The sequence below is a fragment of the Mixophyes fleayi genome, chromosome 10 (assembly GCF_038048845.1).
Source record: "Mixophyes fleayi isolate aMixFle1 chromosome 10, aMixFle1.hap1, whole genome shotgun sequence".
NCBI classification, from domain to species: domain Eukaryota; kingdom Metazoa; phylum Chordata; class Amphibia; order Anura; family Limnodynastidae; genus Mixophyes; species Mixophyes fleayi.
Window position 1 is genome coordinate 9,002,844 of NC_134411.1, and position 15,974 is coordinate 9,018,817.

At 41.8% G+C, this 15,974-nt stretch overlaps 1 protein-coding gene across 1 annotated transcript in view; it reads left to right on the plus strand.

Moving 5' to 3' along the window:
* DRD4 (dopamine receptor D4) overlaps nt 1–15,974 on the plus strand; it is a 55,416-nt gene extending 39,442 nt beyond the window's left edge. Inside the window, exon 5 of the mRNA XM_075187823.1 lies at nt 15,080–15,974. Within this exon, the coding sequence (XP_075043924.1) occupies nt 15,080–15,282 (203 nt within the window). The 3' untranslated portion in view covers nt 15,283–15,974. The remainder of the gene's footprint in view (nt 1–15,079) is intronic.

A 15,974-nucleotide genomic window follows, 5' to 3' on the forward strand; every position in this document is an offset into this window, starting at 1 on the left:
CAAGTAAGTGCATGACGATTTTTTATCAATTTGTAGTATCGCCTGTATCCCCTGGTGTGAGAAGAGCCAGACTGAAGGCTTGTTCTGTTTTTGGCTGTCAGGGCATCATTTCCCACCACCATTAGGCTGCTATTCTCAATGCCGGTGGGACCTTTAAGAAATTTACCTCCACAAACATCACCCATTTGTAGAGCAGATTGCAATATAATGTAATGTTGGACCCACCTCCTGCCACATCATTCAGTCTGTCAATGGAATTACATTTCAAAGTCCCAGCATGTCATGTATTTGTAGTAGATGTAGACATATTAAATTGGAGGAATGACACTCTGGACCATCGGCCCAACACTGCTCACTACTGCAGCATGCTGTCAGACGGTGTCCTAGCATCGCGATCAGGAAGTGGGGACGGCCGCCTGTCATTTCCGGCCGTGGGAGTCCTGTTGCTAGGTAACAGGGAAGCAGTCTCCCCCAGCCGTCAGAAGCTCCGTCTGTGCAGGGGCGATACCCTGTTGCTAGGCAACGGGACACTATTTTCTAGCTTCGATCAGCAGTATATGACATCCTGTCCGCCGACTAATCCTGTCCTGGGTCCCTCTATTTAAACCTGACTCTGGCACCATTTGAGTGCCAGAGTATCAGGTCTATTTTCTGCCTCCAGCGTTCCTATATTTATACTTCAGATCTCCTGTATTTGACCCGGCTTGTTCGACTACCCTCTTGGATCCTGTTTAGGGCTTGTGTACTCTCCTGGTCTGACCTCGGCTTTCCTGACCATTCTCGTGAATCTCCATCAGCACTACATTGTCCTATTGGTTTGACCCGGCTTATCCTGTCTACCCTCTATGCCAGTGTTTCTCAACTCCAGTCCTCATGTTTTCCATATTTCCTTGCTGGAGCACAGGTGTATTCATTACTGACTGACACAGTGTAGCAGGTGGTATAATTATTTCACTGGTCACCTGGCAATCCTGCACTATTAGTGGGTCCTGAGGACTGGATTTGAGAAACGCTGCTCTATGCTATTTCCCTGGTAACTGTCTTGGAGAACTCCGACCTGCGCACCTCTAGCAGCGAAGTCCAGACCTCCTTGTGGGGGTCCCTGGTGAAAACCGGGAGTGCGTTAGACTCCTTGTACAGTAGTGCTAATAGTTAGTAGCACCATCCAGCTCTCAGTCCTGACACATGTTTAACATATCAGTTGTCTCATAAAGACAAGCACATAACAGTGAGAAAACAGGTATCAATGACAGACTTGTAACAGGGGGTGCTAAACACAAGCACACAGAGAGCTCACAACAGATGTAGGTGAAGGCAGAGTTTGCTAACAAAAACCATTAGAGGAGACAGAGTATACACCACATATGCGATTGTACTAGAGACGAGATATGGTTGATGTGTTTCCTATGTATGTTTTCTGTGTATGAGAAATATTTTTATGGGTAGGAATTAGGCTAAGGAGATGTGATAAGCAGAGCACCAGCCAGATTTTGCTTCAGGTCCCAAAAGCCTTTAGCAATGGCATTGCTACTAACTTGACATAGTAAAACCAATCTTAATTGGTCTCAAACGCATTGACATCACAAATGAGCCATCTTGTCCTTTGTACTGCTCTATTCCGGTGATACCCAATTATAAGTAACCCTAGATGTGTCTTCTAAACAAAAGTTTGTCAAAGAAATGATTTCCTGTGTAGATTTAGAAATCTATATTAAGTAGTGTATTTTCAGGCAATGAGCATTGACATGTACTGTCATTTTGCCAAATATAGAACATGACAATATCTTTTATACACAGCTTCGAGGAAATCTATCACAGTGTGTGAGAATTATATTATCTAATAAGTAGGTTATAACAGTTTTGAAAAGGGATCCTTTAATCATCAGCATCACATAATAGCCTTTCTCTCTTTACAAAATTCATGTTGTATTATAAAGGAGGAATAACTACATGCGTGCCTGACTCTTCTTACATAAATTTCAAAGTAGGTCCTTGGGTAAATTTTGTTTTAATGTTAATTGTTTTATTTTATTTTATCCACAATAATTTTGATGTGCAGAACAGTTTTTCAATTAATATCTTTATTTATTTAAGTTAGTATTGTCATTTATTTTGTCGTATGCCTGATGTATCTATAACCATGCCTATATTTTCCTTAATTTTCTGGCAACTGTGCATTTGGTTTCCTTCAAAGCACATTTTAAAATCCTTGTGGTCACCTATAAACCCTCCAAAACACTGCATCAACCACCTTGTCTTCAACAGTCCATTCTGATATATTCATGACCTAGGTCTATGATCTCCCCATATTACCATGCCCCACGCATGTCTCCAAGTCTTCTCCTGTGCTGGTCCCATTCTATGGAATTCACTACCCTCCCCCCATATTTGTTGAAACTCTACCCTTTAAAAGTTTTAGTATTGTATTAAAAGTATTTTTTTAAGAAAAAACAATCAAGTCCTATAAGTACCCTGGTTCTAGTTCCCTAAGCTCAATCTTGTCTTTATTACCAATGCCAAATTCAGTTTTTTGTGTCTGATCAATTTGTTGAAACAAGCACTTGTGCCTTTTGCTTGCAACTCTTTTTGTTCCTACATTATAATTAACCGCAATAATTTCCAGTCGTTTTCAGTCAATTTTGACCACCTCACAGGTCACAATATTATTTTCATCCACTCTCGTACAAAGACTGCAGCGAGCTGGCTGGATGCTAAGCGAAAGAGCAACAACACAAACACACGGCAGTTCATAGCACATCTAGAAAACATTGCCACACAGCAGTGTCAGAAAACAAAAGTGGTGCAAGATGGAATTGTCCTTGGACCCTCCCATCCATCCTTATGTAAGATATTGAAAAGGACATGTACGGTTTAACAAACCAAGCACTCCAGCGACAAGGAGTGCCACTTTTGTAGCTCATGATGCATCTTTAATCTCCTTCTCTTCTGTGGATACCTCCCTCTCATCCATGAAGAAATGCCAAACTTATGTAGATACAGGAATGGATATTACAACTGGAGTGGCATTAGATCTGCTTCAGACAGACATGTGGGCAGCATGGAATCTGTCAAGTTGGAATAAGGTGCATTGAACAGAGATTTAAACCAATATATAGATGCAGTTTAGGAGACCGTACTTAAGTTAAAATGTGACCCACTGGATGAGATCCCGGATTTAAGAGAGCTTGTACGCGAGAGACACACTGCGCTTCAGAGGAATAATACAGAGGAGGCCCTGAGGCAGGATGATAAATATGTCCAATTTAAAGAACAGCTAAGAGACCTCAGAAAACAAATGGGTGTGTCGCTGGCCCCTGTAGACTAAGCTTTGGAAAATGAAGATGAGGAGATCGCTGTCACCATGAGCACACGGCCAGTACAGTGAAACTGAGAATGGCTCATGAAATCAGTTATGGTTCATTTGATCGCTCCACCCGTTCCTTGAATAACTGTGGTAATTCTACAGCTAGTACATGGTGACCAGCGTTGACCCCCACAGGATGTGTGCATTTATTAGACCAAGACCAAATCAGGGTGCCTCGGTGGGTTGGAGATGGTGAACCCAGTGTAAAATAAAGTATGTGGTCAGACGTACAAGAGAGAAGCAATTGAATGAATGATTGAAAACAAACTTCAGAAGGGTAAATCTGCCAGGTGTCCAAAAATTGGCTGTGATTACTCTAACATGAGCATATCGGATCTTGTTCCAGACAATGCACTAAAAAAAGCCTTTGAAAGTCACAGCAAAAACCAAGGTCATCACTGAGCTTCGAATCAGCCTCTCAGCTGAACCACAATGTGTTCTGTTATCACGCAAGGACCAAGAATCCATAGGCATTCCCAGTGGATGCCATGACAGTTCACTGGAATTACCTGTATATCTTTCATCTGATTCCTATGTTGCCTCAGGTGCTAAGAAGGCCAAGAGGGACGGGGTGCAGATAATTCTGATGGCACCAGAGTGGCCGAGAAGATCCTGTTACACCAATCTTCTCGGCATGGTGATAGAACTGCCCTGGAGACTTCCTCTCAGGAGGATCTTCTTAACCAGGGTCCGTTCTTTCATCGGGACTTAGTACGGCTGGCTATGATGGCCTTGCGGCTGAGGCCCTGATTCTCCAAGGAAAAGGTTTCTTTGACAGGGTCATTCAGACAATGATTAAGGACAGGAAACCAGAGTATTCTATGAATTCTCACTGGGTCTTGAAGTCCTACATAGGCTGGTGGGAACGGCAAGGTGCACCCACTTCTTTGTTCCGTCTGGCTTAGCTCTTGTCTTTCCTCCAGGATGGTCTGGACAAGGGCCTGTGTTTGGCTTCTCTGAAGTTTTAGGTATCAGCCTTATCTGTCTTTTTTCAAAAATGACTGGCTTTGTTGCTGGAGGTCCACACCTTTCCTCAGGTGGTCCTTCACATCAAACCACCCTTTGTTCTGCCGGTGGTGCCGTGGGACCTGAATTTGGTTCTTTTATTGTTGTAGAATTACTGTTTGAAACTTTATGGGCAGATTCAATTCCCTGCGTTGTTCCAAAAATTCTGCCACCTTAGAATCTGTTCCCTTAAAGATTATGACCTGTAAGGTCTCCTTTTTACTCAGCATATCACCTGTGAGACTGGTCTCTGAGTTGGCGACTGTCAGGAATCCCAATATGAAGACCACTGAGAGAGAGCGTAAGTTGAACAAAGTGGTTTATTCTTAACACATGTACACAGGTTAGATTGCAATAAATGGTGTGGCAACAAGTACAGCAGGGTATGACAGCTATAGCATAGATAACTCGGGAAGCCACAGATGCAGAGAATGGTCAATAATATGGTTCAAAGAGTCAATGCTGAGAAGCCAGGTAACAAGGTCTGGTTCAGAGGACAATAGTACAATGTACTAATGAAGATAAAGATTAACTGAAATATGGTATTCACTAATCACATATAAGAAGACAATATCTGAAGACAATTGAAATAAGCAATACCTAATAACAAGTCCATAGGTTAATAATAGTAACCAGTGTGAATTTGCACATCCACAGTTAGGATACCTTTAAATGACTCTTAAGCAGAGCTTTTACTATATTCTAGGCATCTAAAATGGGTGGTGTACTTCACAATGTTAAAAGTTATACTCTGCTGGGATAATGGGCTAATGTGGCTTTAAGAGAGGTATCACTCTTGCCTATACCTACAGAAACACATCCTATTACAAGAAATTGAATACAGGAGACAGAGAGGAAATGGAAAACGGTAACCCCTGCTAAGTGCATGTTCTGAACCATAGCTAGAGCCTTGAATCTAAAGAAGATAGCAAAATGTATTATTGGCAACCTATATGCTAATGAAGACAATAATAATTTGGAAGAATAACAAAAAGTAACGTCTGAAGAAGTCAACCTTCACTGTGTAAAAGAGTGAGTATTGGAGTTCTAGTGCAAATAATAAGTATGAAGAATATCCAGTTAAAGTAGCAACTGCAGATTTATTAAACATCAAGAAGTACTGTCCCTTGATTAAGAATAAAGACAAATAAGTGCAATGTGAGGAGTAGTCCCGGTAGAGTAAAGCAGTCCGAAACTAAACCTCTGACTCAAATAGGCTGCAATACTAGCAATTGGCTCCTGGTATGGTGCACTGTAGTATTTAGTAGGTTACTCACACTTGCAGCAGACACTGACCAGTTTTGAGTACTTAGAGGCCTCTTTTAACTAGCTCTAGCAATCTGACAACTCTTCCTATTACATTGGCAGCTCTTAAGCAAAGACTGACATATTTCTTTTTATGGTTGGCAGCTTTATTTATTAAGTGTGTAGCTTTATCTGTGAGACTTGCAGCTCTGTCTAAGGGATCTATGGTCCTTCTCATCTCCCAAAGTCTCTACAGTCATGGCCAAAAGTTTGGAGAATGACACAAAAATTGGATTTCACAAAGTTTGCTGCTTCAGTTGTTTTAGACTTTTTTATCAGATGTTGCTATGGGATACTGAAGTAAAATTACAAGCATTTCATAAGTGTCAAAGGTTTTTATTGACATTTACATTACGTTTATGCAAAGTGTCAATATTTGCAGTGTTGACCCTTCTTCTTGAAGACCTCTGCAATTCGCCCTGGCATGCTGTCAATCAACTTCTGGGCCACATACTGACTGATGGCCGCCCATTCTTGCCTAATCAATGCTTAGAGTTTGTCAGAATCTGTGGGTTTCGTTTGTTCACTCGTCTCTTGAGGATTGACCACAAGTTCTCAATGGGATCAAGGTCTGGGGAGTTTCCTGGCCATGGACCTAATATTTCGATGTTTTGATCCCTGAGCCCTCAGTTATCATTTTTGCCTTATGGCAAGGTGCTCCATCATGCTGGAAAAGGCATTGTTCATCACCAAACTGTTCTTGGATGGTTGGGAGAAGTTGCTCTTGGAGGATGTTTTGGTACCATTCTTTATTCATTGTTGTGTTCTTAGGTAAAATTGTGAGTGATCCCACTCCCCCCTCTCCTTAGACATACAGCGCAGGACCGGCTGCTATGCTCCATGCATTGCCTGGTCTAATGTATTTCCTTTGAGTGGGTGCTAAAAATTTACTGATGTGGGACCGGAAGTTTGTGCTTTGGGTGCCGCTAGCCTGAAAGCATTGATTCACAGAGGAATACATCTGCAGCATTGTTATCTAAGGTTAGGTACATAATACAAGAAAATTCTCCCGTTGCAATAGTTTCACCAATATTAGCAAAAAACTAGCAAAAAAAACAAAAACAAATGTCCCAATCAGCATGCTGATTCCCGTGTACACACTATAACAATTTTATAACGATAAGTGCCCTTCATCTGCCATTTGATTTGACACTTATCAGCAAGTGAGCGGAGATGTTTGAGGTACATCAGTGTGTCTGAGTGCTGCTGTGTCTGTGCTGTCAAGGGGTCTGTGCTGTCAGTGCTATCAGGGGTTCTGTTCTATCAGTGTTCTGTCAGTGTTCGCATGTAGGCTACCATCTACATGTGTATCTCATGCCTATGAAATATTTGTGTTTGGTTCCATTGTCTTATCATCTGCTATTGGAGCACCAGAAATTTTGGAATACCGCTTTTAATGAGTGTTTCTTGGCCTTGGCATACTGGCCCCATAAACAAAAAATCATCAACTTAATGTGCAACAGTTTTGTAATGTGTCCCCCTCTCTGGGCACCAACACCGAAATTAATTGAACTTTTCAAAAAAGGTGCATCAACCGTTTGTCAATGAAATACCGTTTGTTAAACTTGAAAATCATAAATCTGAAAGTTTCAGGATCTAGGTCGGGATTCTAATCTGAATGCTGATTTAATGTCAAAGACACCTTCACTACAAGCTCTAACAATCTCCAGGGATTTATGAACAAACACTGGTACTGCAGCCTGCACTGCTATGTGGCCTTGCTCTAGCCCTTTTCTGATCTTATCACAGACGTTTCTATGGGTGATCTTTATCTTGCGTGGCACTGCACTTCTACCCTTCCCTGCTATTGGTATCTTAAAGCCTCCTGTAGACCCCTTGGATAAAAACTCTTGATCCTCCCTGCTTTGGTACCATCCTAATCATTTCCCATGGTATTTGAATTAATTGGGGAATCTGCTTTCTTAAGTGCTATCTGGTCCATTACCTTCCCTGATCTTCTGATGCAAAGGCCTGAATTGTGAAAGTGAGGTGATTGTCATAAAAAAGGACTGGAGGTTGCAACTGTCCCTCATGTACTGGGGGACCATAAGGTGCCTTTCTTACCACCCTGATTGTGCAGCTGCTCTGTTTATGGCCAATGGGGGGGTGTAGTAGATGGACAAGGGGTGCTATGTGAGCAAATGGGAAGGTGGGCTGGCAGCCTAGGTGTGGTGGCTGGATCCCAGTGTGCAAGCTGGTGGTAGGGCATCCATCTAAGTGGAAATAGGGGAGAATAAAAAGCAGGGGTAAACCAGGGGAGAAGGGGAGGTGCAAGCCATAGACCCAGAATGAAATTGTGGGGGGATGTGTAGTGAGAAGGGAGGAGGTAGGGTCCTCATTGACGATGGTGCTTGCCTGTGGCAAAGGAAAAGGCCAGGGAGCATCTGTGGGAGGCTGGAGTTGCTGGAGGAGAGAATGTGCAGAGAGTGTCGAACCCCTGGAGAGAGGAAATGCAGAATGCAATCACGTGGGAGGTGAGGTGGTGGGAACCAGGGGGACTGCAAGCAAAAGAGGGCTGGTATCACCTAGGGGGGTAAGTTGAAGTGGTATTGAACAAATTTCCATACTTATTAAGTAGGCTTTCCTATGCGAAAGAAAAATCAAATTGCTAACACAGGTTACCGCCAGTAATAGCAGTGTATCTCCAGCAGTAACTCTTTCATTTCACTCAAATCTTGGTTTGGCCTTGTGCTACATAAAATCACCCAGACGCTGACAGTCCAGATATTTATTCTGATAGTTTTTACCCCTAATGGTCCAAGAGTGTTTGGGCATGGTTCAGTGAACTGGGATGTGGCGTATTTTCCATTAAGGAATGTATATTGTTGGGGACTTTGAACTTTGAAATTTCCACCCTGCTAAGATGTAGGATGTTATACTAACTTATTGCAGATGGGTTACATTGCTGCAGAAACAATGCCACCAGCCGCCATCAGTGGCATAATTGGTTCCCCATTGCAGTGCAGCGATATAAACTATACCATCCTTGTCGGGGGTCCTTTTTAAAGCCAAGGAAAGGGGGGTGGAATCTTCAAGGCTCTTTTTTACCACTTTTGAGTCTCTCCGCTTCATTTATGGTTTCAGAGGTTATTTGGTTATTTTGGGGTGAGGGGTTATTTTGGTATACAGTCTGCACTCAGAAATGATATGTTCATTAATCAACTGAGTAAGTACTAATTGTATACTTCTGAGACCCTGATATACTACACTTGATTATGGTTTCAGGCAGCAATACAGAGATCCACACACACTGTTTCACCCAACTCTGGGGAGCTCATAACTCAGTAACTTGTGGCACGGTTGGGAATGAGCCAAACTGAATTGCATGAAGCTGGCAACATTGTTTCTGAAGGCTGTTCTACAGTTGCTACATTGTTCATTCCAAGTGAGGGTTAGTGAGCAACGTAAAGGAGAACTACACCCAAAACTAGTTAAGTATGTTAAGCTAATATAAAGAGTAGTATTTACCAGTGCCATTCTAATAATCCAATGGGGCCTCTGGCTGTATCCTGTATGCTGTAATAGGCTGGTCAGATATACTTCTCATTTTTATTTGACGTAGGGTAGCTGGAGATGCACAGTGAGGAGGGGATCAAAGCTAGACCGTCCGAGGCATCAGGAGACTTACCATATAGGATGAATGCCTCACCACTAGCTTAACATACTGAACTCTGTTCATTACTAAAATTTAAGCTTTCAATTAAGATTTCCTTTAAAGACTCACCTTCAAATTACAACTATTGAAAAAAATTTCAACTCATAAATCATATAATGTTATCCATCTCTAACATTCTTCTCTTCATAGAATATCATTAAGTGTAGACCACTTGGTAATCATCAAAGGTTGTGACTGATTGATATATATATATATACATACACACATTCACTATACAGTATCATTGGCTTATACTAACAACATTTTAATTCCAACCACTTCCAGCAAAAGTGGGCACTGCCTACCAGTACCCAATACCATTCTTATTTCATTTTCAGCTTACTTTAGCACCCTCGGGGCTAAGAGAAAAGCAAGAGACCTAAGGAAACTATTCCTTTGTGATCAAAACTGCCCCACAGAGATTGTATAAAGGCTACATATAAACTTATCAAGGGAAGCAGAAACAGCTGCTCACATCCAATTACAAAGTTGTCAATCCCCACTCTGGCAAAAGCATAAGAGCTATAACAACACCAAATACACATGATAGGCATGTATGCTTATTTCTGCATGAGATGCATTTGCACCATTACTGTAGTCAGCCTGCATTTGCACGCCCCTTCCCTCCCACATTCTCCTCCGCCAGTAGAAAGGGGCAAAGTGCCGCACACCCACCAGTGTGCATTGGCGCATTTTCATCCGTTTTCTCTTTGTGGACATACTTAGTACAAATGTGCACAATTTACGCTGGGCAAACTGAGTAAGGCTGGGCACACACTACATAAAATTACTGCAGATGCAATATCTGTAACGATTTTACCAATGACTGAAAGTCCCGAGGATTGTACGACTACTGGTACACACCTACACAGTTTACCTTGTGCTCTTCATCTCTCATAACCATCTGCTGAAAAGATCGTAACTATAAACTCTATAGAGATCTGCCTACTGTTAGGAACCCCTCCAGCCGGCACTACACAACCCGGAGTCTACTCTGCCAGTCAGGTGTTCACTGGAGCCCCTGATGGTGGGGACAGACTGGGCTGCAGACTGACAGAGGGTCATGAAGTGTGTACCGGCTGGGGAGAACCCAGGCAAGAAGAGTCAGGTCCACGCAGAGGTCAAAGGTCGGCAGCAGGTAACAGTAACAATGAACAAGCTGAGGTCAGAGGTCACAGGCAAAGTAGCAGAACGGGTAAACGAGCCAAGGATCAGGGTCACAGGAAACACAAGCGAAGTCAAATACGAAGCCAAGGGTCATACACGGGAAGTCAAAACGTAGATACAGGAACTGGAACAAGCAGGTCAGCAGACTGGAGCACAGAAGCTATAACCGGCAATGAGGCAGCAGACCTCATTGCCTTAAATACAACCCACAACCAATCAGAACCTGCCCCTAGACAAGGCCACACTTGTAGGCTAATTGCCAGCACCTAGCAAGACCAATCAGGGCTTAGCCCTGAAATCCAAACCTGCAGGCTAATGCCTGCTAATTCAGCCACAGGCTAAATCTGCCTGATTGTCCCTAGAGCGCATGCGCGCCTGGCTGCCAGGACACGGCGCTGAGGAAGCGTCCGACCGTTGCCTTGGTAACGGTCGGGAGTTGAAAGGAAATGACGTCCCGGTCGTCATGGTGACGGCCAGGACGTTGGGACCGACAGGAAGCGAGCCGCGGCGGCTGTGAGTACCGCCGCGGCTCGTGACACCTACACTGCTGGTCGTGAGTGCGTACACACTTACACATTTGCCCGACATCCTTCCATCGTTGATCGTGATTTTTAGGAAGCTTTTAAAACCAAATTAACAGATGCGATGTGCTTTGTACAATAAAACATTATCATGCAATATCTGACTAAACGGTGGCTTATCGTGTCGACATGGAGCGCTACGCTCCATCTCCTACGTGTTTCCCTGGTGGTCTAGTGAGACAGAAAGTGGGGCAAAGTCCGTCTGTCAGCATGATGCTACAGCGCACGCTAAGACCAGAAGTTCGGGTTCGCACCTTGTATGTGAGGAGTGAAGGCGCATATTATAGTAGCTGCATCTCTGTGTCTGCTCGGACACATTCTATCAGTGACCGGAGGCTTTATAAATAGTGAGAGACCTGTCCTAACAGTGCCCAGAACATATTCTGCACAGATGTGCAGCATACTATAGAGCATAACAATTGCATATGTGTATACAGATAATTATTCAGCACACAACCTGCATAAGTCTGTTCAACTGCCTGACTGTTGCAGCAATTGACATCTGTGAGTACCTCATTGACATCTGTTAGAACTGCTCAATAAACCAACACCTTGTTTAAGTTTAAATGTACGTTGCTTAACATCCATATCCGACACTGCTGACACCTTTTACAGACACCACCAAGGTTCTGCCAATAACCTGCACAATAATTGCATGAATTCTCTGCAGTGTGTACCCAGCTTAAGTTCAACTGTGCATCAGCCCCTCTGGGTCTGTCTGATTGCGGCTCCCTTCCACTTTCAGAATTTTCTGACCTGACAGATCAGTTCCAATCTAATGCCTGCCAGTCTGGACCTTGCTGCTATAGGCTTATCAGCTGTTAGGCTAATGCACTTAAGAATCATAAGATCATCTCTATTGTACCAGCAAATAAATAGTAAATTGCTGTACCTGAGCAGAACATCACCACCAGAGCATTTCAGATGTGGACTGTTCCATGGAAAATTGTGGCCAGAATATTAAGAATTTGTAAATTAGTAAAACAATGAAAGCATTTTTTAAAAAAATGATTTTATGGAAAGTATCAAGACCCTTATAGAAAATAAATTTGCCTTTGATTCTATACTGTACCCAGCAGTGGTGGAAGTTGACATTTAGAAGTGGCGGTATGGAAAATGTAATGAGAATGTAAGTGAATGTAATTTTGTTTTACAATGAAGGCAGTAGAAGAAGTGGTGGCATTGCATACCACTGTATACACCATCACCTCAACCACTGTTACCCAGTCGATTTTCAAGCAATAGCACAGACCAGTGCTGAGTCAGAATTTAAACCTGCAGACAGTATATTTCCCCTATGTTAAGGCTCATCAATGCAGGATGGTGGTTTTTTTTGCTCAGCATGCAAAGTTCCACAAAGACAACTACATTTAAAGGGATGTCCATAGTGGTCCATTTATAGTTATATAATCAATCCAATTGGCAAGCAACACCTTCAACATAGCCATTCTAGGGTGTTTGTAGTACACACAAATGTGTTAGCAATTTGGCTTCATGTATACTGTGAGCAACTTAAATTTCATGTATTGGAGATAAGTTATTATACTTGAATTTTATGATGTGATACAATCAACTTGTGTGAAAATAGCCAGTGTGCTCCTCTCATGTACATTGCTTCTCTGTATTCAAAGTAAATTATGTATTTGTACCTGTCCTATGTATATACTCCATGAGATTGACCCTGAGCATTTGACATTCATATTTGCTCAGATTTGAATACTAGACACAAAAATTTTACTTAACCGTGTTTGTACTAGCCGATAATCTATTAAACAAACAGTCCAGTTCTTTTTAGGCTTCATTTGCTTTAATAAATGCCTATTTAATTTGTTTGACTATACAATAAGTCACCTAGCTTTGTTAATTTGTGTATCGCTGTTCAGCCCAATCTGCAAATCACATCTTTATATTCAAGTAAACTAGTCATTGCTGTAGTGAAGTCTGCAGGCCTCCCTCTCCTTCTGCTAATGATTAGTGCAGACTGCTGACATCATTGAGCTTCTAAATCACTAACTGACTGTGAGCTCCAATCCCAGCATCCCAGTTTAGTAAAGCTTATTTTAAAAATAGATAATTGTCATTTACGTTAGCTGTAATACTGCACAGCAGATATGCAGGTATGCCATAACAATGCAGCTGTCAGCAATACTGATTCTAAATGCTTTAATGTGACATGTATATTGCATTTCAATGGTTTTGATTAGAAATTTAGTCAAATGGCTTGTTTATTTTTATACTCATACAACAGTTATGCTTCACACCACACAACAAGCAGGTCAGTTTTGTTAGTGAGACCTAAGTGGGAGAGACATATCTAGATTATTGTGTCCTATGTGCCAGGGGTCAAGTTTAAAGGTACGCCAGGGGGTCACCTGACTCTCTATAAAGACAACGTGCTCAGCAGAGTATATACAATGGAGAGTAGAGTGTATAAATTATGTTGGCACACGTGCTGTGATATCTGCAATGACATTGGCCCTTTAGCACAATATTGCAGCATATGTGGTCTCAATTTGACCTGCATACCTGAAAATAATACTGTTGACATTGATATTTTAATAAATGTGGTTATAAGGTAACTACAGATGTAGGCTACTTGTGTGAGAAGATTAAAACAAGCCAGGGAGAAACTTCTGACCTAGTACAGGACAATATTACTGGATGTCCATTGCAAAAGGCCCAAGGTCAGATCAAGGGAATACCTTCACCCAGTGGTGGTTGTGGGCTGGTATACTGTGGTATGTCATACCGCCACTTCTCCTACTGCCTTCATTGTAACGCTATCAAACGCCATTTACTTACATGTTCCATACCGCCACTTCTCCTACTTCATTGTAACGCTATCAAACTCCATTCACTTACATGTTCCATACCGCCACTTCTAAATTTCCACTGCGACCACTGCACTGCACCTCTATAAACACAAGATGAAAAAAGTTAGCAAACACTAACTGCAACTAAGGTCTGCTGTTTCAGTAAATACAATGGGTTGAGTTACTGAGTATCTCATTTGTGTGTTACTCAGCCAGACATTTTTATAACAATGTGATGTGTCACCATGATGACAAAATGGCTGATTTATGTGCTAAATCTGTCATCGCGCAATTTGTTTGATGGCCATACTTTTGAAGTAAGGCAATATACAATATGATACATACTTACGCAAAATAAACTTTGATCCACTACACACAATACATATTTTTATAGAGTTTTTGGTAACCCCACAAAAGTGACTCAATTGTCAGTAGTGGGGTTTTATGCTTTAAGCTCATAGCCATCTTTTCTCTACCCATTTATGTATCACTTTTAGTCATTTGGGGTGATTTACTAAAACGCCTTAAATGTGATAAAGTGCAGAAAGCCAACTTTGGCTTAAGTTAGTCTCACCTTTATCGGACTGAGAGATCTTAATGCTGATTGGTTACTGCACATAGGTAACATTAGTAAATCTCACTTTAGAATAATATTTTGTTTTCATCCATAAACCATTATCTATTTTGAGCATGACACTGGCCAGCGGAAGGGGGGCATTTGCCCCCCACCCCGGTCCCATAGTTGGCTATCTTGGACTGGGTCACTGGACCACCTGCATTTTTTTTCCCTTTAAAGTGTTCCTAATAGGCTGCTGAGTTGAGTTTTGTCCCCCAAGCTAAAATCTGCCAGACACTGGCAGATGGAAACATATGTTGTTACTTCAGCTGAGCAATGGGATTGGGTCACATGTGGATAGTTGGTCCCATTGGACGATTTTGACAGATCCACCTCTGCAGCACACCTTTAATGTGGTCAACAGAAAACTATATAGGTCCTCTGCCGAATGGATTTACCATTATGCCCAAAAATGATTCAAACAATTTTCATTGGATATTGCTCAGTGACAATAGCTTTGATGGCTGCCAGAATACTTTGTTATTTATTTTCTTATTACATTCTATTTTCTTCCAATTTATTCTGTTATTTGTCTTCTTACTGATTTAATTACTATGTTTTACTCTCTGCTAGGTGCATTTCTGTTCTGTTGGACACCGTTCTTTGTGGTGCACATCACCCGGGCTCTGTGTGAGTCGTGTTATATCCCTGAGCCGCTCTTCAGCACGGTCACGTGGTTGGGATACGTCAATAGTGCCCTGAACCCTGTCATCTACACCATATTCAACACCGAGTTTAGGAACTATTTTCGCAAAGTCCTTCGGTTGTGTTGCTGACCCATCTGGATTTTGGACAGTACATAGGACAACGTGTCCTGTTGATTATGTAATAACTTAAGAAATCAGTTCTTCTAAACTTCACAGTGGACTTTAATTGAGAGATTGTTGTCAACTCAACTATATTTTATTGATGGACAATTCCTGGTAAGTGATCGGAGTCTCCCGCAGGACAAGAAGAATGCTACACATCTCACCGTGCTTCTTTGATGATCCCGATGTAAGTCTGGAAATGTCCTTGGTTTATTTTGTACTACAGATGAAAACAGGTAAACTATAGAAATGGGTCATCTTCAAATGTAGTTTCAATTTTCTCTACTATATCATGGCCCTCGTTGTTGGGATCTAAGACTTCATAATGAGATCATCTATTCTGAGTTCTTAGCAGGGCTTAATAATGCATACAAGTTACAATGATTATACAGATCTCTTAGTAAAGTTTGGTTGTGAAGAGCTTTCCATGAGTGGAAGTATGTACTAAAGTTACCTTGTTATCTCTAACCACTTTCTGCTGTGCAGAATCGGGGAGAAGACCTGTCCACAACAGCCACCTATAAATAATATATTAATGAAATGAGGGGAGATCCCTGAAAAAATACTTACTTTGTGACCCTAAACAGTACTGGCGAAATGTATGTTTGTACAACAATTACCCATAATGCAGAACAGGAGAAAGATTTTGTATAGTTCAA